General features: G+C 42.0%; 2 protein-coding genes across 2 annotated transcripts; both read left to right on the forward strand.

Annotated features, from left to right (window-relative positions):
• Positions 1-1,632: 1,632 nt before the first annotated feature.
• Positions 1,633-6,056, forward strand: socs3b (suppressor of cytokine signaling 3b). Its single transcript, XM_067575905.1, has 3 exons — positions 1,633-1,935; positions 2,798-3,143; positions 3,246-6,056. The coding sequence occupies exons 2-3, from the start codon at positions 3,015-3,017 to the stop codon at positions 3,795-3,797; spliced, it is 681 nt and encodes a 226-aa protein (XP_067432006.1). The 5' UTR covers positions 1,633-1,935; positions 2,798-3,014; the 3' UTR covers positions 3,798-6,056.
• A 15,851-nt stretch (positions 6,057-21,907) lies between these two features.
• Positions 21,908-26,169, forward strand: tha1 (threonine aldolase 1). Its single transcript, XM_067575815.1, has 7 exons — positions 21,908-22,336; positions 23,677-23,760; positions 23,859-23,947; positions 24,047-24,232; positions 24,386-24,523; positions 25,415-25,607; positions 25,692-26,169. Exons 1-7 carry the CDS (start codon positions 22,042-22,044, stop codon positions 25,997-25,999), a joined length of 1,293 nt encoding a protein of 430 aa, XP_067431916.1. The 5' UTR covers positions 21,908-22,041; the 3' UTR covers positions 26,000-26,169.
• Positions 26,170-26,665: the final 496 nt, after the last annotated feature.

Here is a 26,665-nt window from a genome sequence, read left to right on the forward strand (position 1 = left end):
ATGTAAATGTGAATAACTTTTTAACTCCACTACATTTATTGTATAGCTATAGTCACTATCACTTTGCAGATTAAGATCCGACATAAACAAATATATGATGGCTTTAAAATATGATGATGCATTGTCTAGATTAAACAAACAAAGCAGTTAAACTACTGCAGCTATATTAAAATGCTGCTTGCATGTGAATGCATCAGTAATAATAATCAATAATGTAATATATATAATAATATTACACAATATAAAGCAGAATAACTACTTTTAGTTGATCCTTGAAACTCTTTAACATACAGATTTCCCCTTTTTATCCCCTTATGGAGCTTTAAAGTTGTAAAAACAACCTTATTCCACACTATATATTCTGTATCAGCTTGTTCCAACAGTTAATTGCACATATATGCACATACACCACATTTCTCCAAAATTCAACCTGACATATTTGGTATCTCTGGAAACTCTAGGATCTCGACTAGAATACATAATAGGTTCTGTGGGTTTGGGCGACGTTTGGCTGCACAGGATGAGTTTATAATGCAGGTCAGTGAGGTTTAAGTGAGTATTTTACTAATAATGCTTCTGCATTTTTTTGACTTTTACTTGTAAGTTGTAGTTTTTTTTTACATGACATTGCTACTTTTACTTATAGTGACAGATCTTGATACTTCTTAGTCCACGCCTTAATATTTGTTTGAATGAATATGTGCAAAGGTAATCAATCAATCAAACTTTATTTATATAGCACCTTTCAAACAAATCAAAAGCTTGACAAGCAATTGATAAAACATAGGATGTAAAAAATGGATTTAAATGGATTTTAATGCACACCAAACTAACTAAAAAGCCAAAAAGTTAATTGAATAAGACAACATTAAAAGACGAGTAGTTAAGAAAAGATAATACACACAATAAAGATAATAAAAAATATATAAAATTATGAAATAAAGCAGTAAAATGTTAATAATCGAGGTAGTGTAGTGACTTAAGACCGTGGGGTCCCAGCAAAAAGTGGGGTCCAGGGACCCCCGGGGGTCCATGAGGGGGTTCTAGGGGGCCCCCGGCAAAAAGGGGAATCATTTATTTTCAATATATTTCCATCCATAAGTAACACAATGACAAAATGTTTGACTATTTTGTTCATGTGTTTCTTTCACTTTCTGTAATAAAACATCTAAAAACAAAACTCTTATCAGATGGGCGTCCTGGTCTAATTTGTGTCAGTTTAGGGGTCCTTTATGTGAAAAAGTTTGAGCACCACTGCTTCAGGACCATATGTAAGTCTTCATGTTACACAATATGTAAAACAGCTCCTATATCTGCAGTGAAATCTGCACCATACATTTCATCATTTGACAGATTATTGTTTTCTGTTGCGCCATATGTGAAGCTTTTAACATGTTCACCTTGTCGGGACGGGAACTCAACAGTACCAGGAAACAGCCCGGCAAAAGGTCACGCTGATTAGTTATTGGCAATCTGCCAAAGAGAGAGAGACAGAGAGAGAGAGAGAGAGAGAGAGAGAGAGCGCTCGAGCCATGGATGTATTATAAGATCATGGGCGCGAGCACGTGCGCCCCGAGCTTGGCTGTGCGTGTGCGTGCGTGCGTGTGCGTGCGGGCGGGCGCGTGCGTGTGTTTACTGGAAGAGCCTCTGAGCGCAGGAGGCGGAGCTTCACTGGAAACAACCTCCAGTAACCTTCCTCCACACACACGGACAGGGTTTCTCCGGCAGGCAGATACCACCACCGCCACATTCCTCCGGTCAGGACAGAAACCCGCACACTCTACGGATCCTCTCTCTTTTTTTTTTTTTTTTTTTTTCTTTTTTTGGATTTTAATGCCTGAGTTAATAATTCATCTAGCACTACTCTCGGGTAGTTTGCATATCTTTTCCTTTTGCGACGAGCGCCTGCGGTGCGGGGCTGCACATATCCGCAAGGTAAGTTAAAAAACACTGGGAAAGACATAATAATAATAATAATGATAAATAATAATGCGTTTTATTTGTGCCGCACTTTTCATTCATGGTGTAACTTAAAGTGCTACAGTATTAATAACATAGTTACACTTCATGCACAGCCTGAATGACAAAGAAGAGGTTAAAGCCACAGCATATGTTGTTTAGCTGCTCTTGGTGCAGTGCAGACGGGGTTTTTTTTTTTTTGCTGGTAGTGTAAATTTTGGGGTTGTTTTGCAATATTTGTGAATATTGGATCGACTTCCATTCTAGCGGCTCCGTGCCGTTATGGCGCCTCCTGCTTCAGCCGCTCTCTCCGGCTCTGAGCCCACCGGGGATCAACCCAGACAAGACCGGACACCTTTTTAGTCACAGTGAAACCGGAGAATGGGACCACTGTGGCGCAACCGAGCTGGGAATAAGGAGTTATTTATTGAAAGAGGGGGAGAAAAAAGCGCGCCGGACTCTCTCTTTCCCCCCCCCCCCCCCCCCCCCCTCCCTCTTTCTCTCTGTCTCTCTGTGTGTGACCCCGTTTCTGAAGTCCCTTGTTGCGGTTCGCCCGGTCGAAGACAATTGAAAGCAATCAGGATCCAGTTGCTGTCTGGCTGCACGGTGCAGCAGCAGCAGCAGCAGCAGCATGAGGCTCATTCATTTAAACTAAATATAACCCGCCTGCTCGCTGTGCAGTCTTGCCTTGTGCATTTGTCACAGTTGTAAACCGAGAGGTCCAGTGAGGCAAAGAAGCCATTTATTTATGAATGAGTGTAAATTTCAGAGTTTGCATGTGTGCATCAGCCTATATATAGATGCCTAATCTGTCCTCCATCCTTCCCTGCCTCTCCAGCTGTGTTTAGGTGCTCTCTCCCAGCCCCTCTCTGGATGCATCAGACTCCTCTGCCCCGGGGCCCTGGACCCGGTGTGTGACCCCGCCGCCCTCGCCCCGTTCCCCCTCTCTTCCCTCTTCCTCTGCCCCCAACTCTTTTCCACCTGTCCACCTCGGCGCTCCTGCTCTGGGCCCCCTGCCTCTCGGCCAGAGGGCAGAGGCAGGGGGCCATGGCGCCATGGTAGCCTCCGGTGGACGCAACCCCCTCGCCATGAGCAGCGGGATCCCTCCAGAGGGCAGGGTTCAGGGGTCGAACTTTACCCCGCATCACTACAAGCCCTTCAGCTCGCATGCACACTACCAGCAGGTCAGTCACACCTGAAGTTTTAGAAAAACAGCATTATTGAAATGTAAACATTCACACTGGCTGAAAACATAATAATGTCAACATCCTTTCTACCTGTTTCAGGTGATGCGTGCACTGCGTAAGCTCCAGGAGAGTGGGTTTTACTGGGGGGCTGTTGGGGGACGGGAGGCCAGCTCCTTGCTACGCTCTGAACCCCCGGGCACTTTTCTGATCCGGGATTCCTCCGACCACCACCACTTTTTCACCCTCTCTGTCCAGACGGTCCGTGGGCCCAAGAACCTGCGCATCCACAGCGAGGGAGGCGGCTTCTTCTTACAGCCGGACTCCCAAAGCACCCAAGAACCCCCGCAGTTCGACTGTGTGCTGAAACTCATTGCGCACTACATGGGGAAAGGGCCTGATGCTGCGAGGAGCAGAGAAGGAGCGTGTGGCGGGAACTCAGAAGAAATGAAAGCGCCCAGCGTGTATCTGATCCACACCGGCGGAGAGAGGATTCCCTTGGAGTTGCGCCGACCCCTCTCAAGTTCTCTCTCGTCCCTGCAGCACATGTGCAGGAGAACCCTGAATAACAGAGGCTTTGGGGGGTCGGAGCGAGCCGAGCAGCTCCCGCACACACTTAGAGACTTCCTTGAGGAGTATGATGCCCCCATATGACTGACAGGAACTGCAGAGGTTCCACCACATGGACCAGACACCCGGAGGAAGGCACAGACCAGTACTCAGCGCATACGTGAATATGCCATCATATACTGACCAGAGTTAGCAGTCAGAAACCAGTGAGGTCAGAAATCATCTGTTCCCAGATCTGTTTCAACACTGACAGCCATCGTCTACCTAACAGTCTCCCTCAGACCTGTTGTCTGGGGTGAGGAGTGTGATTTGGGTAACCACGGATACCTTGTCCGTCCTGCCTTGCAAAAAAAAAAACTGACCACTAGTGTGAGTGGCAGATGAAACCAGAGGTTAAAGGTCAATGTTTTCTATGACTGACTTAGACGCAGAGCAGAGCCTCGTAGAAGATTAACCCGATTGGTCAATATTAACGATGAACACACTGCTAGTGATCCCCTGTTGGTTTAATATGCTTTAGCAGAAACCTCTCCTCTCCTCTGTCAGCCTGACATTTACAACATTTTGGATCACTGGACGGACAGAAAGACAGAAATGAACAGAAAAGGTGAAAGAAAATAGTGCAACAGAGAAAAAGCAAAGTCCACAAGAGGGGCCCAAAGCAGAGAACATACAGAATTTGTGTGTCTGAGTGTGTGTGTGTGCGTGTGTGTGTGTATTGTGGTGGTGGTGCGCACATTTCCATTGCTGCTGCTTCCCGCAAATGTTGCCTCATAGAGGGGGAGCAGGGGGGTGGTCATGCACGCTATCTCCACACACGCACACACGCACACACTCAGGTGCAGGCCCACATGTAGATTTTGTTAGTGTGGGAGGAAAAGGGGGGGAAAAACAGCATTACAAAGCATCTTTTCCCTCTCCGCTGTTTATGTCTTGGTTCTCCTTCATTACCGATTCCCTGCCTTTCCTTTTTTTCTTTTTTTTTTTTGTGTGTGTTTCGGAGCTGCATGTGCGCTTTGACAGTGACAGAAAACAGGCTGCTGTTGCTGAGACAAAAGCCTTGGCAAGGGACCAAACAAAACAGTAGAACTTATTTTTATCCAGACTGGCTGGAAAAATGTCAGCGACACTGTAAAGCTCCTTGGGGAATGATGATGATGATGATGATCCTAGAGATTGGTGGTGGTGGTGGAGGTAGGGGGAGGAGGAGAGGAGAGGAGGGTGAGATGAGGGAGTGAACGAAGGAGAAAGAAGAGCGGGAAATGGGATTAGGAAAAAGGAAACTGAAGAGGACAGAGTGCTGAGGAGGGGGGCTAGTGTAGAGGAGAAGGGGGAGGAGACATACTGGTATACAGCTAAACAAAAACATTGACGTGATTGATGTCCCAGACTTAGAGGAAGTGATAAAGCTCAACAGGACGCGGCTCCTGTAAATATAAAGCTTGGTTTGCGCTCAGACAAGCCAAAAAGCTTCATGTGAAAAAGAAAGTTTAGACCGAGTCTTAATTCTGTCTGTTTCACCCCTCTCACGGGGGATTTCTTCTTTACATTATCATCTCAAGCTCACTTCTTTCTTTGTGGTTTGTTTATGTATAAGACCTTTTCCCAAACTGCTCTCCCGACTCGCTTATTTTCACCATTCATGAAGGAGACAAGAGAGGAAATGAACTGTGATGTGATTCTGTGGACGTAACTGCTAACTAAAGGTGTTTCTCTAGCCCCCCCCTTCTACCTTCCATCGTTACCTCTGAAACAGGAGTTTGGTTTGTCTGTCTGAATGTCAAAAAGGGAACACAAGTCTTCCCAAAAATCGATTCTTTAAAGAAAAAAAAAAAGAAAGAAAAAAAAAGCCTTTTATAAAAACAAAATGTAAGACTCGGATTTGATCAAAATGGTTTTCACTTAAACAGCGCTCCTCATACTTACCTGTGATCCATATTGGAGTGGTAGCCTTTCTCACATTAAACAGTTTTTGTGATCTTATGTGACCACTTGAGGAAAGAGTGCTGAAATATACCATCATAATACATGTTTGTCTGTTGTTTTTTGTTTGTTTGTTTGTTTGTTTTTTTTGGTCAAATCCCAGTCTTTATTTTATTTTAACCACACACATCATGTTTGTACATGTGTCTCACCAGTCGACCTCACGTGTATGTGAATCATTTGTCTTTTATAAAGACTCTTGCAAAAGGCTGGCCACTAGTCTGGCAAATACAAGCTGTAATATCTGAAACGACAAAGCATTACAAAAGAAAAATAAATGAAAAGGAACGTTGCACATATTTATATTTCTAAGATATTTCAATAATTTATATTAAAGAGCACTATTTTTACAAAAGTCAATGCTTTTGCCCTGTGTGTTGCTTCATTGTGTGTGTGTTTGTGTGTGTGTGTGTGTGTGTGTGTGTTTCTTTGCCTCCTTCACTGCTCCTCATTTCACTCACACAGTCACTGAGTCAATATTGACTGAATAAGCTCTAACTTACCGTAATGTATTGTTAGGCAGTCTGTATTCCAGCAATGCCTGGCCTCACAACAAGATTATATACTGCCAAATGGGATTTCCTAGTTAAACAAAGCAGTGTTTATTCAGTCAGCAGGCTTTTAAAGAGTCGGACCAGAGCTGGATACACATTCATAGGGTTAAAATTACTGCAATCATCACTTCTTGTTTTCACTGCTGGAGCATTGTGGGTAAATTCCATAGGCATCAGAGAGCATATAGGAAGGGGCTGGGAGCGCAGTTTTGTGAGACACACCCTACAGATGTACACAACACATAGTATAACAAAGGGATTCCCAGAAACACACAGTTACGTTGACACTCACACACACTACACTTTGACACAGCAGTTACTGTGTAGAGGGCTCACGTTGGGTTGGACCTAACTGGAAAGGAATGCAGCAGGGTTTTATACATCCTGCCCGAGGGGCTGAGAGAGGATGGTGTCCTCTAGAGAGAGCGTGTGCAGTAGTGGGAGAAGTACTCAGATCCTTTACGTAAGTAAAAATACCAATACAACAATGTAAAAATACTCCATTACAAGTAAAAGTCCTGCATGAAAAATCCTACTTAAGTAAAAGTATATAAGTATTATCAGTTAAATGTAGTTAAAGTATTGCAGTAAAAGTAGTAGTTTGTTCCCTCTGACTGATATATTATTATATATGACATCATTAGATTATTAATACTGAAGCATCAGTGTTAGAGCAGCATGTTACCGTTGTAGCTGCTGGAGGTGGAGCTAGTTTCAACCACTTTATATATAGTTAGCTAGTTTAGTCCAGTGGTTCCCATCCTAGGGGTTGGGCCCCTCCAAAGGGTCACCAGATAAATCTGAGGGGTCGTAAGATGATTAATGGGAGAGGAAAGAAGAAAAAACAAACTTCTGAAACACAAATCTGTTTTTAGTTTTTGGACTTTTTCTCTAATCTTTGAATTTTGGTGAAAAATTGGATCATTTGAACATGTTTTTCGCTCCTCATCATGATTCCTCAGAATTCAAAGTTCCCTTACTGGAAACTTGCATCATCTCTTTGCATCCTTAAAGGACCTACCGTTCTAAATTCATTAAGGAAACTGGAAAAGCTGGTCTTTGCTTTCTTTTGTAATTCTGAAGACATAGTGGTGGAAGAAGTATTTAGATCCTTTACTTACTTACAGTAATGTAAAAATACTACATCACAAGTAAAAGTCCCATATGAAAAATCCTACTTCAGTGAAAGTATATAAGTATTAACAGCATTATGTACCTAAAGTAAAAGTAGTGCTTTGTTCCCTCTGACTGATATATTATTATATATGACATCATTAGATTATTTATACTGAAGCATCAGTGTTAGAGTAGCATGTTACTGTTGTAGCTGCTGGAGGTGGAGCTAGTTTCAACTACTTTATATACAGTTAGCTAGTTTAGTCCAGTGGTTCCCAACCTAGGGGTCAGGGCCCCTCCAAAGGGTCACCAAATAAATCTGAGGGGTCGTGAGATGATTAATGGAAGAGAAAATAAGAAAAAACAAAGTTCTGATACACAAATCTGTTTTCAGTTTTTGGACTTTTTCTCTAATCTTTGATTTTTGGTGAAATATTGGATCATTTGAACATTTGTTGAAGTGAAACCATGTAAGAAGTTTAGAGAGAAAAATCACTATTTGGTGGAGCTGTTAACAACTCATAGACATCTGAAATGTGACCCCGACTACACACTGCTTTTTAAAAGACGTCAAAAGCCAAAAAGGTTGGAAACCACTGGTTTCATCTTTAACAATGTGTTGTATTTTAAAAGCTTGTTATATTATCTCTTGTGTCAAATCTTCTTCTGAAAAGTAACTAAAGCTGTCAAATAAATGTAGTGGAGTAGAAAGTACAATATTTCCCTCTGAAATGTAGTGGAATGCAATTATTAAGTATCATAAAATGTAAATACTCAAGTAAAGTACAAGTACCTCAAAATTGTACTTAAGTACAGTACTTGAGTAAATGTACTTACCACCATTGAGTGTCTGTGCGTGTGTGTGTGTGTGTGTGTGAGAGAGAGAGGTCAAATAGGTGAAAGGGTCCACGTGGAGAAGATTTATGATGGTCTGTGGTTTTAGTGTGCAGGCGATGCGTAGTATGTGTGTGTGTACGTGCACGTGTGTGTGTGTGTGTGTGTGTGTGTGTGTGTGTGTGTGTGTGTGTGTGTGTGTGTGTACGTGCACGTGTGTGTGTGTGTGTGTACGTGCACGTGTGTGTGTGCGTGTGTGTGTAAAAGGTTGGTCTAGCAAGATTGCTGTTGGTAAAATGAAGCAGGAGGTGAGTTTCTAAAAATTCTTGATTCCTCTCACACACATACACACACACACACACACATACACACACACACACACACACACACAGGCACACACACACACACGCACACACACACACACACGGTTCCCATTCCCTGCATACCTAGTGTTCTGTCTGAGGCTGGCTTCCAGGAAAGAGGCACTTTAATTGAGTTGAGTTTTTACGGCTTGCCTGGTGTTAGTGTGCGTATGAGAAAGAGGGAATGAGGTGTCTGTGTTTGTGAGTCTGTGAGAGAGAGAGAAAGAGAGGGAGAGAGAGAGAGAGAGAGAGAGAGAGAGATGGGGACTCCACCTGGAAAGAATGAAATAAAGAAAACAAAATGATGCAGAAAGAGCATCAAGTGCAGGGAAACTGACTATTTTCACTCCGACTACTGACGTTCACTGACATTACACTATACAATGACACCATTTACCACACACACACATACACACACACACACACACACACACATCTGGATACAAGCCAGAAGTCACAGACCTTTGTGGGAGTGATGGTGGGAATGAGAGGACAATGTTTAATAACTGTTTTTACAGCTTACCTTAGTACAGGTAATTACAATGGTTCTAAAAGACGTCCGTGGTTCCTTATTTTGTTATGACACTCCCAGGAAAAATGTGAGTGTCTAAAGTTTCTGTTTGTACGTCTGTGTGTGTCTGCGTGTGTGTGTGTATGTAGGTGGGTGACACTATTTGTTTATGAGAGGAGGATTGAGTGGGCAATTATAGACAAAAATGACGTAGCTCAAGAGACAAACAGCAATGACCGAGTCGTCTTCCCAAAATCCAACCAGAATAATCCAGTTTCACACACTAACACACACACACATTGTCTAAATAAGCCAGCTCAGCTCACTGTGACTCATTTTATGTTCCCCATAGTTGCCTGGTTAGTGGGGCTGGAATATCCTGCCTGTATCCTCAGCTCCTCTCGTGAATCTCACACACTCATAGAAAGTCTTTCCACGGTGATTCATTTTCTGGGTAATGACTTGCTGTGTCCAGCTCAACAGTTGTCAACAGTGTCTCGGCCAAGCACAACACCCGGCTCTCAAACAACTGAGCTCGGTTTGGACTTTTTTTTTTTTTTTTTCCAACAATCAAAACATTCACACTAAAGTTTGGGCACCGCCCCTCATAGCTTTAACATCGTGTTTTAATGCTGCACGAGGAAACGTGAAGCAAGTTGTGCAACAGGGGAGAATGTTTAAAAAATGATGACAGTTTGACTGATAAGGTTTTACGGTCTGCTTAAAAGTGTTATTGACAGTTTCTTCTTTTTTTTTTTCATTTTTGAGCTCATGCCAATATCAACGGTGTCAAGCGTAGAAGGTGGAAAGAATATTAAAGGATTAGGAATATTCCCTGCAACGAGCGATCCACATTGGTCTTCCAGGAAGGGCCTCCGGTTTGCTGATTATTTCTTCCAGGAAGGCTTTTTGTTGGCTGATCAGTGCTTATAGGAAAGACGTTTGGTTGGCCCATCAGCTCGAGTATTGTCACAGCCGCTTCTGATAAAGCCAGACCAGCTTCCAGGAAACCAGAGATTTACCCTCCAGCATTCCATCATTCCTTCACCATCAGCGCACACAGAGAAAGACAGAGAGAAAGAGAGGGAGCAGAAGGGGTATAATAGGGACACGGATCAATAAAAACCATATGGGAAGCATACAGATAGTCAAATGCACTCAAAAAAAACACGTGTGCATGAGCATGTATGTGTTTGCACAAGCCTAACTGACCAGCTCATTGTGACACACGCACCGACGCACTCACTCAAACCACAATATTTTTCTAAGCTGACTATTCACCATCCCCCACCTATACACACACACACACACACACTGTACAGCATTTGAAACTCATTGTGACTAACTTTATTTTCACTTAAATCATCACTGAAATGGTTTTCCCGTAACACCTGGACAGCCTAACAGATGGGTGTGCCTATGTTGTTCCTGGCTGGAAAAACAAAGAAAACTACCTGGGTTGACCGGAAAGGTACAAAACAGGTTGTAAAAGGCAGTTGTGAGGTTGTAGTAGACACAGTTGCATTGTTTTATATAGGTGGTGTGTTTTTTTTTTTGTTTTTTTTTTCCATTCACAGCTGTGCGAGTGTAGCGGCAGGGAAGGTCTGGGGCCAAATGGCTTACTGTAACAGCATGGACTCAGACCAAAATCCTCCAACACTCTCAGGTGTCACTGTGTCCCCTCAGCCAGCTACCAGGCCTGCATAATAAACACTGCACACATTTGAACAGACACACACATATATACATAACAGCACTAGTATATACATATAGTATATACATATGTGGTGGGCAAGGGGTTTCTGGTCATGTATGAATAGTAATAATAATATATTTTATTTATAAAGCGCTTTACAAGGTACTCAAAGATGTTTTATACAGATGAATAAGGGAAAAGTCTATATATAAAACACACTAAAAGCAGGAGAACACACTAAAAGTATGTTAAGTAGCAGGGGATATTAAATCAAACATTAAAAGAAGTTTTAAAAAGGTAGTTCTGAGTAGTTTTAAATGTCACCACCTGTCATGAAGACTCAGTAGGATCAAAACTCTGCCTTTTTCACTCAATTATAATAAAAAGACTATGGGAGTTATAATCCAGTGTGCAGACACTCTACTTTTTTCCACCACCCACGATTTACCCACAGTGTTGTAAGAAATACACTAAATATTTCTACAATATAATCCTTTACTTAAATAAATGCAGCAGTGCTACATTAAAAAAAAAACAACTCAACGACAAGTAAAAGACTGGCGTTTCCCAATTTACCTCAGGTAAAAGTAAATAATTACAAGCTGTAAAATGTATTTAGTGCTGCCTCACAAGTTCCAAGATGTTTTGTTTGGTAAAAAACACTAAAAATATTCAACCATGATGATATAACAGAGCAGAGTAACAAAGTCTCACATTGAAGAAAAGATAAAACAGGAAATATTTGGGATTGTTCCTTGATTAGTGACTTGATGATCGATTAGTAAAGTAATTGTGTTAGCACTACTTTAAACCACATCTTACAGTCCTCACAGTATTGTAGTCAAGTCCTAAATCTCGAGTCCAAGACGAGTCTTGAGCCCCCAGTGTTCCAGTCCGAGTCCAAGTCACCAAAGAAGAGTCTGAGTCGAGTCCAAGTCGAGTCCTCATTACTCTAGGCTGAGTCCGAGTCATCAAGGTTGAGTTGAGTTTCAAACAAAAACAAAATTAACAAGTCTGAGTCCTCGTCTCCAACTTCCGATTCCAAAGGCAGTCAATGCTCGAGTCCAAGTCCAAGTCTGAGTCACAAGTCCTGAAAATCAGGACTTGAGTTGGACTCGAGTCCAAGTCCTGGACTTGCACTACAACACTACAACACTGCCTCCTCTGCAGATGGAGTTTTTAACCTACAGCAGATGACTTCCACTGAGCAAAAAGCTAGTAAATAGACCTTAAGTTGATATTTTTATGCCAACATACATTATATTAGTGATGTTTTGTGATGAGTTTATTTCACGTTGAAGGTGAAATCTGATTCTGCTTGTCTAAACTGCAAACAGCATCATGCTAGCAGCTCTGTGAGGCTAAAAAGCTCATTGTAAACAAAACCAAACTGTTACATTGATGAAAGATGAAATGAAAAGATGAAAGTTCACAAAGATCATAGTCAGGAGATCAAAAACACATAATGATTCATGGCAATCCATCAAATAGTTGTTGAAATATTTAATTAAAAAAACAAAAATGACAACCTCATGGTGGCGCTAGATGAAAGTCAGGGGATCATCAGAGTCATTAGGCTTCACCCTTTGGAGACCATGAATGTCTGTACAAAATTTCATGGTTATCCATCCAATAGTTGTTGAGATATTTCAAAAACTATTGACTAAAAAGCACATTAACATCTGAAATAATAGAATAAAGCCTTTCAAATTGGAAATACTGAAGTAATATACCAGCACTTGATTAAATGTACTTTATAAGGGCACCATATGGTTGACACTCAAAATTCTGACACTCAAATAAAATGGCAAACAACAAATATAATTCACTATATAGCAAAAGGGCAGTGAGTTCAGACACACTGCATGAGCATCTGCACCGAACTGCATGTTAATCCATCCAACAGACGCTTCACTCTGAACCAAAAATGTCAAACTGCACTGGGGGAAAAGTCATTCCAATTCATCCTCTAAGGAACATGACTGTGCAAAAATTTAAGCCACTTCATCTCATAAATGTAAAGATATTTTGCAGGATATGTTAAATGGCTGCTGGTGGCGCTAGAAGAAAAGTCAGAAGATCAATAAAGGCGTAACGATTCATCCTCTGGGGACCAAGAATGTCTGTCGCAAATTTGTGGCAATCCATTGAATAGTTATTGAGATATTTCACCAAATGTCAACCTCATGATGGCGCTAGAGGAAAGTCAGACGATCATCAAAGTCATTAGGATTCATCCTCTGGAGACCAAGAATGTCTGCACAGAATTTAATGGCCACCCATCCGATAGTTGTTGAGGTATTTCAACAAATTTCAACAAATCAAAAATACTTTTGGATCTGAAATAATTTAATGAAGTCTCCCAAACTGGAAATACTGAAGTACAGTACGAGCACTTGGGTAAATGAACTTACTCCCACTCCTGTTTACTTGCCAGCACAGTCACTCTGTGACACATACACACTGTCCAACTAAGTCAACATTACTGCAGAGCGTATGAATTGACAGCAGTTGGAAAAGTGTGTGGGAAGGTGTCAGTCTCTGGCCGTCAGTCAGTTACATAATAAAAGAGGCAACTGACATCAAAAAAGGAGCTCCACTAGCTTTGGCATTTCTTTATCAATACTCTTCCACTGTGGTTTCCACATTGGATAAAATCATTAATCGTCTCTCTCTGCAGCCACACATACAAGACCAGCTGGAATATCAGCATCAGATAAAAATGCGGCTGTCCAAAAAGAAAAAAAAAGAAAAAGTTTCTCATGAGTTAAGACCAAAACAGCGTTCTTTTATAAAACCATGTGTGTTGTTTCAAATTATACACAGATTTTACAAGGTTTTCACTGCAAATTAAAAAGCCTTCAATCCAACCAAAGTGGAGTTTTTGAACATGAACAGTGGCCAATAACTGACAGGCTGCTCTGTTTCGTCTCAACGAGGATCCAATTGGATTAAACGAGCCTCAATGCTGAGTCCATTCAGCTATTGACCTGCCACAGCACGAATCCCTCAACATAAAACAAATACAACTTCTCAGGCTTAGTTTGTATGTGTGCTCATACTTAAGTGATTTCACCTTGTGAGAACAGCCCACTCGTTAAGGACAAGTAACCATTGCTCAATTTGAATTCTGTTTACTGAAAAAGGTGGTATTTAGACACACACTCATACACACACACACTCATGAACCCCCCCCCCCTCGCTCTGTCTTTTAATGTGAGGGATCACATTTGTTCCTGCAAGAAGAAAACAGTGGGTCCGCTGTGTGTGTGTGTGTGTGTGTGTGTGTGTGTGTGTGTGTGTGCGCCCAGCAGTGAACAGCATCTGAATGCAAGAGCCAATCAGAGAGCTGTATAGACACTGAGCCCCCCAAGTACTGCTGGTTTATAGGGCTCAGCTTCAGAGAAGTCACATGACTTCCCAGAGAGAGAGAGAGAGAGAGAGAGTGAGAGAGAGAGAGAGAGGGAGAGAGGAGTGGGTAATGTGGGAAGGAGGATGAGGAGGAGGAGGAGGAGGAGGAGGAGAGGGAGGAGGAGGAGTGAAAAAAGGGTCAGGAGGGTGACAGGATCGCTGCAAGGGGTGAATTGAAGGTCTGGTAAATGAATGGAGCAGAAGGGAGGTAAAAAAAAAAAGAAAAGAAAAAGCGAGATACTGCTGTTCTCGGAAGTGAAATTGTACAAGCTGGTCATGGTCTATAATTACAGCTGAATGAACAAATGAGAAATGACTGACTGAGGGGAGAAGTCAGTAAGTGGATGAATGAAGGATGAGATGGCACACAGGCAATGGTGGGTGCAGTTGATTACTACAGCGGGTAATCTTGATGGTCTGGTTAACCCTGCCTCATATTGTCACCACACTGCTTAAAGGGACAGTTCACCCGATTTTACAGCAAAGATTCTAGAGGTATCAAGACAACAGGATTGTTGCAGTACACGCAGTACCGTGCAAAAGTTTTAGGCACTAAAAGTAAAGTAGAGATGCTTTCATACAAAGCAATAAAACAGAAGAAAGCTAAATCAAATCCATATTTGGTGTGAGCACGCTTTGCCTTTAAAACAGCACCAGTTCTCCTCGGTACACTTGCGCACAAGTTTTTTTAATGTCTCTTCTGTCTCTTCATGTGATCCCAGACTGACTCAATGATGTTGAGATCAGGGTTTTGTGGGGGCCGTACCATCTGTTGCAGGACTCCTTGTTCTTCTTGTCGCTGGAGATAATTCTTTATGACTCTAGCTGTATGTTTGGGGTTGTTGTGATGCTGCAGAATAAATTTGGGACTGATCAGAAGCCTCTCTGATGGTGTTGCTTAATGGGTAAGACTCCAAACATCTAAAGTGACTAAAACTCTCACACGGTACTGAAATCCCACCACCCAAATACAAAAGAAGTGAATGAAATCTTGTTTGTGGTGCTCAAAGCTTAAAAAAATCTTTTGTCCCTTTCCAGGAACAATTTTCTTGTTACTCTAATCCACTGAATCGGCTGTCAAGAGTTTTAATTGGGACGATTTACTGGGTAGAAAGTAGTTCCAGTAAAAACTGTTCACAACAAGTTCTTTGGACACATGGGATGCTTTTGAGTTTCGCAAAAGTAAATTTTCAATGCTTGGAAGACCATAAAAATAATTAATATCTCAAAACTTCAAAAATACAGCCAAAACTAAACAATATGGTCTGGAGTTCATGGTTTGAGTTAGGCTTCTTAGGTCCAATGAAAGGAAATCTTACTGTTACAACATACAATGATATTTCAGACAGTATTGTGCTTCCAACTTGTGGAAACAATTTCAGGAAGGCACGTATATGTTTATGAGTGTATTAGTCTGGTATGGCAGAACTTGCACAGAACCCTAACCGCAACCCTGTCCAACACCTTCGAGATGAACGAGAACGCTGACTGTGAGCCAAACGTTATCGCCCAGCATCAGTGGTTGACCTCACTAATGCTCTTGAGGCTGAATGGGAGCAAATCCCTGCAGCCAGGCTCCAAAATCTTGTGAAAAGACTTCACAGAACAGTGGAGGCTGTTATATCAGCAGATTAATGCCCATGGTTTTTGGAATGAGATGTTCAGCTCATGCTTATGGGTGTAATGTTCAAGTGTCCATATACTTTTGGCCATACAACAACCCCCTAGAAATTACATTCATATACAACTAAACTGCAACAGCAAACACGTCTGGCTGAATAATGTTTTCTGTACATAACATAATGAGAAAATGTTGTTATAGTATTCAGCAACTTGCAAAAATGTTGATGCTGAACCTATGAGTGAAATGTTCAGGACAACGTACCTAGTTGTTGTTTATTTCCGACCAAAATATCTGATCTTACAATACAATATCCTCTAGTAGAAAGCACAGTACAGTGTCATTCAATTTTTTATGGTTATGTTTAGGCACTGGCAGCACTTTGTTAAAGATCACCTTCAAACATGCGTGTCTGATATGGTTTTTCCATACAACAAAAGTGTAATTACCAAAGTTAAGTCCTTAAAATGGCATCATCTCCTTCTCCCTCATTAAAAATCCACAATCTCTAACCATGTGGATGTTGTTTATTTCAAAAGTTTTCCTGCTGGACACAAGATGTCTCCTACTTCACTGTAAAGTCCATTCTCAGTGTTTGTGCACTGGAGGCTTCAAGTTTCCACATCACACTTTTACAAGTAAGAATATTAAACCACGTTAGCTACCAAACTAGTTGTGATGTCACAAATCAAGCTTCTAGACCCACCTGTTGAAATCAGATTTTCAATGAGCGCAGAGAAACTCTCCACTTTCGGCAGATGGATGTGAAAACAGCCTCCCAGCCAAACTCTGCACATACATCATTCTGCACAGCAAGGCTCAAACATTCAACTGTAGGAACAAGTACAAAAACATATTTTTGAGCGGAGGGAGACTTTAAAGTTGGGGAAAGATCATGTTCTTGGTTTAATACAGAAAAAAAAAGTCTGCAATGACTTGAAGCACAAGCTTGTTAATATTTAAATGAAACAACAGCCTTTCGCTAAACCTAAATGAACCACATGCAGGACTTGTTTAGACCCATTAAAGAACCAAAACACCACTATGGCACAGAGACACCCCCCCCCACTCTGCTTTGAGAAAAAGGGAAAGAAAGAATTTGCACCACCGAGCCTCCCTGCTTCTTAAGAGCAACGTATATATATATGTGTGTGTGTGTTTGTGTGTGTGTGTGTGTGTGTGTGTGTGTATGTGAAGTAAAGCATGTCCACATGGCCCATGACATATGAAGTAGGGGGTTAGTGTGAAATGTGAAACAGATGTTACTCTTGTTTCGCAGGCACTGATGTCGACACCTTGACACTGCACTGGGAAGTGTGTGTGTGCGTCTTTGTGTGTGTGTGCCTGTGTGTGTGTGTGTGTGTATGTGTGTGTATGTGTGTGTATGAAAAACCTCATTTGAGGGAAGGCTTCCCATAAACACCTGTTTTGTTCCGGTTAATATCTCTCGTCATGGTGAAGAAATGAGGAGAGAGAGAGAGAGAGAGAGAGAGAAGGGAGGGAGGGAGGGAGGGGAAGAAAAAGAAGAAGAAGAAGGAGGGGGGGTTGCGTGTGGGGGGGGGGGGGGGGGGGGGGGGGTCACCTCCATTCCCCTCCATCTGTGAAAGAGAAGAGCTCATGTGGGATGAACACATTCGTTTATTCATTCAGCCCGTCTATTTTCAGCCCAGTGGGTTTATGGTTATTGGAAAGGCGTTGCCGTCTCGCTCCTTCCCAGAAGGAGTCAATATTTCTCCCTCTCCTTCATTTCTCCCTCTCTGCCTCTTTTTCTCTAATTCAATATTTTCTCCAAAACACCACTCTCCCTCCACGCACAGGCAAGGAATGCTGGAAGGCATTTGAGAGAAAACAAAACACACAACCAAAGACACAGAGAGCACATGCACACACACACACACACACACTCACTCAGACACACATACACACACACACGTAGACAAATGTGCGAGGTTACAGAACACAGTGCCAACAGCGATCCCGGAAAACTCCTGCTCAGGACGTCCCCCACTTTCCCCCGTCTTATCGCAGTTATCCATCGCGGCTCTGTCTTGCTTACCGATGCATCTTTATCTCTCTCTCTGTTCACGGCTCTTGTCGGGCTCTTGAGACCGACTGTGGCCTTTTTACGATGCTGATGTTTGCTAATGACTTTTAATGATGACTTGTTATGGCTCATAAAACCTGGCTCTGTTACTGGCAGTATCAACTACAACATAGTGTGGCCCTGATAACACACACTGGGACTTTTATCAAGTGATTAAAATGAGAACAAGACAGCATGAGTATGCATGCGAGTGGGAAATGTATGTGTGTGGGGAGTGTGTGTGTGTGTGTGTGTGTGTGTGCGTGAGTGTGGACTGGAAAGGGAGGGAGGGAGATGGTGCTTGTGATGTGAATGTGGTCGCACCATTTGTAGGTCAGAAAGAAAAAGTGAGAGTCAGAGGGAGGAGGCAGCTGTTTTGTAATGAGCGCACCTCCCTCGTAGCCTGATCTCTGTCCACAGTAGATAAATTCCAACAAGCCTTTACCTCCAAATATTGACATAGACATGAAGGAACTGGGGCTTTATTGCAGATAAAAATAGAGGACAGGGCTGGATAAAACCAGTTTAGTTTGGGCTCCATCATGTCATGTGTGTGCGTTTGTGTTTGGGCGGGTTGGAGGGGGCGGGGGGAGATTGTGCAGGCGTGCTTTCACCTTTGTCACTCTCTACAATAAGATAAATTAAATGAGTTAGAATTAGCTTTACAGCCGAGTGCAGGGAGAAAAGGTCAGTCCAAAAGCAGGTTTGTGACCTGTGAAGAATTTGCGGGTGTCACAGTTATTTCAGAGCATTCGTGACAACATAGTGTAAACATCTCGTACACACTGACACAGGAACAGACAGACACACACAGATGCACAGGGATATTTACGTACATACAAGTAGCACTAAAAGGGGTGGGAGGGTGGGGGCGAATGCAGTCATTGCTGAGTGTTATATGAGGCAGTGGGTAGGAATATCTGGTACAGCTTCAAAATGGTTCCTTTCATACGTGTCAAATAGGAGGTTCTGTGTCTCCATTAATAACCGCATGTCATCTTCTGCTCCTGTCAAGTATAAGTATGGTGTCCCTCAGGGGTCAGCTTTAGGGCCAATTTTATTTTCCCTGCACATGCTTCCCCTGGGACATATTATCCATAGACACGGTGTTTCCTTTCATTGTTATGCTGATGACACGCAGATGTACCTGCCCTTTATAGCCACTGATCCTTGCGTGCTGAGTTCATTACATATGTGATGTCAAAAACTGGATGTCACAACATTTTTCTGCAGCTTAACTCAAGTAAGACAGAGATCATAATAATTGGCCTCCAGCACATACAGCAAAACAAATCCTGCCATCTGCTGGTGTTAGAACACATTGAGCCTGATGCAAAGAATCTGTGTGTTTGGTTTGGTAGCAACTTAAAGGTATATTATACAGGATTTTCCTAAAAAAACAATATATAGATTTATACAAAAATAGACCCTCTCAATCATTATGACCCACTAGAAGTGTGTGGTGGTGTATTTATCTGCAGAGACTCTGCCCTCTGCCTGTATTTTCTTATTATTTTGCTGTGTTCAGGTGTGTTTCTGGGTGTCAACCTTTGGGCAGTGGGTGTGTAGCCCCCAGCCAATAACAGCGTGCAGGGTGTGAGGTCGGGACTCGTAGCTTAGCGATCAGGTTACACCGCTGTTTCCGTCTCCCGCCTGTGCTCCGCTCTGCTCTCTGTCTCTGTGTCATGGATGTATAAAGAGCTGCAGGTCCGTGTGTCTGCTTGTCCGAGGGCGGGGCTGAGCTGCACACGCGCAGAGCAGAGAGGACCTTGCAATGCTGCACCCTCCCGCAGGGTTGTGCGAAGGTGTGGGCATGTTTATTTTGTGCTTTAGATCAAACTCGCCGTGAAACAATCAGAAAATATTTCATTTATCTGATTCATGACTTAGTTCTCACTAGCGCCGCTCGCTCTCGTCATTCACTTTCTAGCTCGCTCAAGCAGTGCTGCTCTCTCTCTCTCGCTTGTTGAACTAGGGAGGGGTCAACTTCGAATGCTGTGTGTTTACAAACACCAATCTACAAATCCTGCATGATATACCTTCCAGCAGCACACAATAAAACTTGTGCAGTCTTGTTTTTTATCATCTTAGATATATTTCCAAAATACAATCTATTTTATCTTTCAAAGACAAAGGGACCATTTTACATGCCTTCATCACCCCACGCCTCGAGTATTGCGACAGCCTCTTTACCTGCATCAACCAAAAATCTATCAGTCTCCTCCAGACTATACGGAATTCAGCTGCCAGGCTTTCAACAAGATCCAAGAGAAGTGACCATATCACACCTGTTTTAGCCTCATTGCACTTATTGTTGACTTTTAAGGCTCTTCATGGCCTCTCTCCATGCAATATACCTGACCTCTCACATACAAGTCAGTAGGGAGCCTGAGATCCTTAGGCAGAGGTCTTTTATCTGTTCCTGAGAGGTGACAAAGCATTCACAATCAGAGCCAGAAGTTATGGAACGAGCTATTTAAGGAAAAAGTAAAGGTCCAGTGTGTAGAATTTAGTGGCATCTAGCTGAACAGACTTGGCAGAAATGGAAAATAATATTCATAAGTATGTTTTAATTACTGTATTATCACCTGAAAATAAGAATTGTTGTGTTTTCATTACCTTAGAATGAGCCCTTTATATCTACATAGGGAGCGGAGTGAGTCCTCTTCCACGGAGCCCGCCATGTTGCACTGCCATGTTTCTACAGACTAAACCAAACACTGGCTCTAGAGAGGGCCTCTACCATTTTTCGTGAGTTTTTCGTGAGAATCTCCCGATTTCATAGTGATACAAGTGATATTTCTCAGTGTCTGTGTCGGGTATGTGTTGTGGTACCTTAACCAGCATGCTGTGGTTGCGTAAAACATACTGGCGGGTGGATGGGACACTACAGGCAAAGCAGTTGAAAATATCGCATTTCTACATGTTTATGCTTGTTGAACAGGTGGGTTTGATAAAGTATTTATTGGCTTTTTTACTGGCAATGTTTTTTTTTGCCCAGCCCCCAAACCGAAAAAAACTCCTGTATTTTGAAACCTAAATGTTGGCAGGTATGATGGTAGGTTGTCCTACACGCTTGGGGGGTGGGGTGGGGGGTTGCAACCTAACTGCTAGATATCACTAAATCCTACACACTGCACCTTTAAATCTGTTCTTATCTAAAATCTGTTTAAATCTGTTTATTTTTCTTATTTTGTTTTTATGATCTGCTCGTTTTGAAGTAAGTTTTTGCCTTATGTGAAGCACTTTATAACGTGGGTTTAGAAATGTGCTCTATAAATAAATATTGTTATTATATATACAAAAAAATAACCAAACGCCACATAAAATATAAAGTATTCCAATAAAAGACAATTGAGTGAAAGTAGTGGAATACACCTGGGAATATTCTTTAGTAGTAGTGGCAATGGTTAAATCTGTTTGTTAGCAACCCTTAAATAAAATACCTGAACTAAATTTTACTGTTATTCTGATCTGTGCAAGTACCTGAGTATGTCCATGCTTCAAATACAGCAAAGTAATCTGAACATACCGGGGTAGACACAATAACATGATCACCTCTTCTGTATGAAATGATCCAGTGTCACAATCCTGCAATAAATATCACCTATATTAAAGTTTGCTGTGTTTAATTTTTGCTGAGACACTGTCAAAGAGTTGTTGATCTTTGTTTTTTTTGCCTGTTGTACTGGTACTTTTTAAATGTTATTCAGTCCAGTACCGTCTCAAAAAGAGTTGAATAAACACCTCCCTGACACAATCTGAACAAAATGTAAACATAAGCTTCAAGTTATTTTGTACATCCTGTGTGTCCTAAGAAATGAGGATCCATGTGTGAAGGGTTTGAAATTTCATGGATAACATTACTTATTACAGTTTTGGCACAACAAAAGTTGTTTTGATCAATTATCCATTAAGTTGAGTTAAATTTTACATGTGAACAAACTCTTTTTCTACGTAAATCAGTGTATTACTGTGTATTATAATTAGCTTTGTTTGGATAGTGGCTCCACCTTGAGGTCCACACTGCTATGTGCATGTTGATCGATCTGATCGGTCATCCATTAACTTTCCTCGCAGTCAATGATTATCGATTGCAATGATCCAAAGTTCAGCACTAAAACACCTTCAATGAACGTGATTAAAAGAAGCACATCATGTCTTTGAGAACATTTTGCTGCAGGCTTTTCTCGAAGTATTTGAACCACGGTGTCGTCGCTTCAAACAAGCCGCTCCGTGCGCGTCATGCAGCCGCCGCGTTGGGACGAAGCTCCGCTAGAGGTTACTACACCTCCGGGAAGCCCAGGGACACCGGGTCTGGAGGGGCAGCCCGGGTCCAAGTGGTGGATCTCCGCAGCGACACGGTGACCAAGCCCGGGGCGGCGATGCGACAAGCCATGGCGGAGGCCGAGGTTGGAGATGATGTGATGGGGGAAGACCCGACAGTCAACGGTAACAGTAGCAGCGATGCTAAAATGATCCTGTATGTGACCTTAGAGCGGCGGCGTTTAAAGGACCAGTTCACTGTTTTTCAAGTCAGGCGCCCTAATGAACATTGAAACAAGTTTTTCTTGCTGTAATCATTCCTCCTGTTCATACTGAGCATTAAGAACAGTGGTTATAAAACCTTTTTCATGTCAAGGACCTTAAACTGCCACAAATTAGACCACGAACCCCCCATTTGATCAGATTTTTGCTTTTAAATGTTTTATTACAGAAAGTATATGAAACCCATGACCAAAATAGTCACAGACTCTGTGAAAATAAATGATTCCTCTTTTTGCTGGGGACCCCCTGAAACCCTCTCAGCCGTCCAAATGAGTCAAATCAAGTAGATATCTTTCAATGTTACAGTCTTTTTAGTGTCAAAGTCCCTCTTTTAGCTACTACAGTTCCACTGCAGCTCAACAGGAAAACACAAAGAGGGAATTTGATGATAAAAAGACTGTAAATGTGGATAGGTATCCACTTGATATGACTAACTCAGACTGCTCAAGCCTCATATAAGCTTCAAATAAACTTTTAAATGCATTTTTGTACTAAATGACTGTGTGGACACACTGTGGATTTTGGCCTCCATCACTTACATTGAAAGCACATTTGAAGGGGATCTTTTAGCAGCCAGTATGAACAGAAGGAATGATTACAGCGTTCATATGGACACCTGACTGTTGTTTTAGACAGACTTGAAAAATTGTGAACCTGTCCTTTAAAAGCCCAGAATATGTAAGAACTGTAGTGCACAAAATCATGAGTAGTGATCAAGCAGTGAATATGACACAAGATGTTGGCATAACTGAATCAAGGACTGCAGACTATTATTTTATTTATTTATATATTTATGTATTTATTGGGACCATGTACAGTGTTAAACATAAATGTTACCATTTGATGTACTGTACCAGAGTTAGCTTATAGCTAATTTTCATCTGCAGTCCCTTAGGCAGGTCACAATTAAAATATATAACAGCACAATAACAAACAGTACAAAGCAAAAAACACACAGGACACATAATACAAAATACAAAGCTCCACACAATAGCATATTACATACTCACAATGTCAACTAGATATAAGTAGCTTTATAGATGTTATTGAACATGTTTGTAATGCTTTGTTCCTACTTAACCGTACATCTACATATCAAAACCCTTAATTTATTCTGAATCTGAATGAATCAATCTGTTTTCATTTAATTCTCCTAAAAGATTTGAATGATTATGAGCCTGAAACTCACCCAAATAGCAGAGAAGAAGAAGAAGTCTTGCATTATTTGATTTTTGTTTTTTCAGAGTTACAGAAAATTGCAGCTAGTATGTTTGGGATGGAGGCCGCTCTGTTCGTCCCCTCTGGAACTATGAGTAATCTCATCGCAGGTGAGCTGTTCTAAGTTTCAGCTGTGCTTTTTTTTATTGTCTTGATCAGTTTTTATGAGGTCAGACTGTTCATTGTGTGCATGCAATTTATCGTGCAGTGATGGTGCACTGCAGGGAGCGAGGTGATGAGATGATTGTGGGCGATTTATCCCATTTACACATCTACGAGCAAGGAGGGAGCGCACAGGTGAGTTTAACCGAGCAGCAAACCCTTCACTGCATCTACAGAGTATTTTTATTTTTTTAACTTGGCGGAATTCACTGTGTGTTTGTCGTGTTGACGCAGCTGGCTGGTGTCCACGCCACCACGGTGACAACCCTTCCCGACGGGACGTTTGACTTGGAGCAGCTGGAGTCAAAGATCCGCCACGGTTACCCCGACCCACACTACCCCCGTTCACGCCTCATATGTGTGGAGAACACACAGAACATACAGGGAGGACGTGTGATGCCTCTACCCTTCCTGCAGCAGGTTTATTTTTCAGACATACGAGTGAAGTCAGGAATCTCAGCAAAGCTCACGCTGATAGAATAACTTAAATGTGTTGCCACGTGTGAATGCAGCAGTGATACTCGCCTCACTACGTCAGACAGTTCAGCAGATGTGTTTCCGTGTGTTTCCAAGGTACGCGCTATAGCGGACAAACATGGCCTGTCAGTTCATATGGATGGAGCCAGAGTGATGAACGCTGCTGTGGCTCAGGGGGTGACTCCGTCCACCATACTGCAGCACACACACACCGTCAGTGTGTGTCTCTCTAAGGTGGGACTGCCGAACACACACAGAATGCACCAGAACATACCTATTTCAGGAAATTCATGTGCAACTTTTGTAAAATTCAACAAGTGAGTAGAGTCAAAACCAACAAAGAATTTAAGACAAAGCCCATGATGCAACTGCAAATGTCTTTTCCCCCCCAATAACTCAAAGATATTTACTTTACTATCACAGAGAACTAAAGAAACCAGAAAATATTCACATTTAACCTCTCAACATCCACCGGGTCGCTGGCGACCTGCTTAAGCCCGTTATAAGCAGCTTAGCGTCGCGCAGTAATGAATAAAAAGCAATTGGCACAATTTGGCCACTTGGAGACATTTTGGAGAGGTTCAGGGACACAAGTGACACCACAAAGTAAAAACTCACTCCCCTAAGGTCACGCCTAGAGGTCTGGAGTTTTATACAGATGTGGATGACAGTATGTAGAAAGAATGTGGTGATTTGCACAGTTCTGGCATAAAGCATGTCCTAGTTAGTATTCAAATATGACTCATTATAGACGAGGACCAAAAACACTTCTTTGAGCCATATTTGAACTGATGTAATTTTGATTGTGTTTTAGCCGCATGCTAAATAAGCACATGTCCAGAAACTAGAAGATGTTACTTTTCAATTAAAGCCTAATACATGTATTTTGGCCTCACAGTTCTTTTGTTATAAGCTTTTCCATTTCGGTATGCGAAATGGGCGAAAATTCAAAAAAAAGGGTGGATGTTAAGAGGCTACGAAGCTGGAACCAGAGAATTTTGGCATTTTTTCTTATGAAATGACTCAAAATGATTACTTGATTATCAAAATAGTTGACTATTAATTTTCGATTAATCGTTACAGCTCTAGAGTCATATTATATTAAACTGTCTGGTTGTGTAACAGGGTTTAGGTGCCCCTGTGGGAACCATGCTGGCTGGACCCCGAGATTTCATATCCCGGGCAGTACGGTGCCGTAAAGCCCTGGGTGGGGGGTTGCGGCAGTCTGGTATACTAGCAGCAGCTGGAAAACTGTCTCTGCTGGAGATGATAGGAAGACTGGAGGAAGACCACCGCAATGCAAAAACATTTGCTCAAGGTGAGTAGCTCCTATTTCTCCGTAAAGGTTTATTCTGCCGTTGTGGTTCCGCTCGTGACTTCCTGTTTCTTTCTCCTCTCCCAGCTTTGCTAGACTGCGACCCTCCTCTGTTCGCCGTAGACATGGCAGCCGTGGAGACAAACATCCTGCGTTTCAGACTACAGGAACCCACTTTGAGTCCCTCTGAGTTCTGTGCCCGCATGGCCCAGGTTGGGGAGGGAGAGGAGACTGCGCTGGGACAGGGGATACAAGTCCTCATGTACCCTCATTTTGGAAATTCTGTACGGGCTGTGTGGCATCTCGGGATATCACCCGAAGATACCCAGCTGGCCATCCAGAAAATGCAGTTTGTGGCTTCTCAGTTTTTAAAGGAAAAACTCAGGGCCCAGTGAAACCTGATGTCTGATGTGTTATCAAATTTATAAAACTAATCTTGAATAATCTCCACAGACGAATCTAGAAATAGACTCAATCAAAGGATACAGCACTTTGGATCACAAGTCTCTTTATATTAATACATGTTTTACTGTAATTTATATTCATTAAATTTTTACAAAACACTTTATCTTGTCAAGGTTTATTCTTCCATGTTGGTTAATTTGGATACTCTGAATTTTTCAAGTCTGCCTTGAAACAATAATCAGGTGCCCTAATGAACATTGACATATTTTTCTTGCTGTAATCATTCCTCCTGTTCATACTGACCATTGATAGATCCCTTCATAATGCACTTTCAATATAAGTGATCTATTCTTAAGTTTATCTGAAGCTAATATGAAGCTTCAGCCATCCAAATGATTAAAATCAACTCATCATCTTTCAAAGTTACAGTCTTTTTAGTGCCAAATTCCCTGTTACGCTCCTTCCACTGCAGCTGAACAGGAAAACACTGTCCGTCAAGATGCAAAGAGGGAATTTTAACAATTTTTAAAATAACTAACTGCGGAAGATATCCCCTTAATTTGACTGAGTCAGATGGCTGAAGTCACATATTATCTTCAGATAAAACACATCATTGCTCAAAATGAGGAATGTTGATTTTAGCCCCTATCACTTAT

This window comes from Thunnus thynnus, chromosome 20 (genome assembly GCF_963924715.1).
Source record: "Thunnus thynnus chromosome 20, fThuThy2.1, whole genome shotgun sequence".
In the NCBI taxonomy this organism is placed as follows: Eukaryota; Metazoa; Chordata; class Actinopteri; order Scombriformes; family Scombridae; genus Thunnus; species Thunnus thynnus.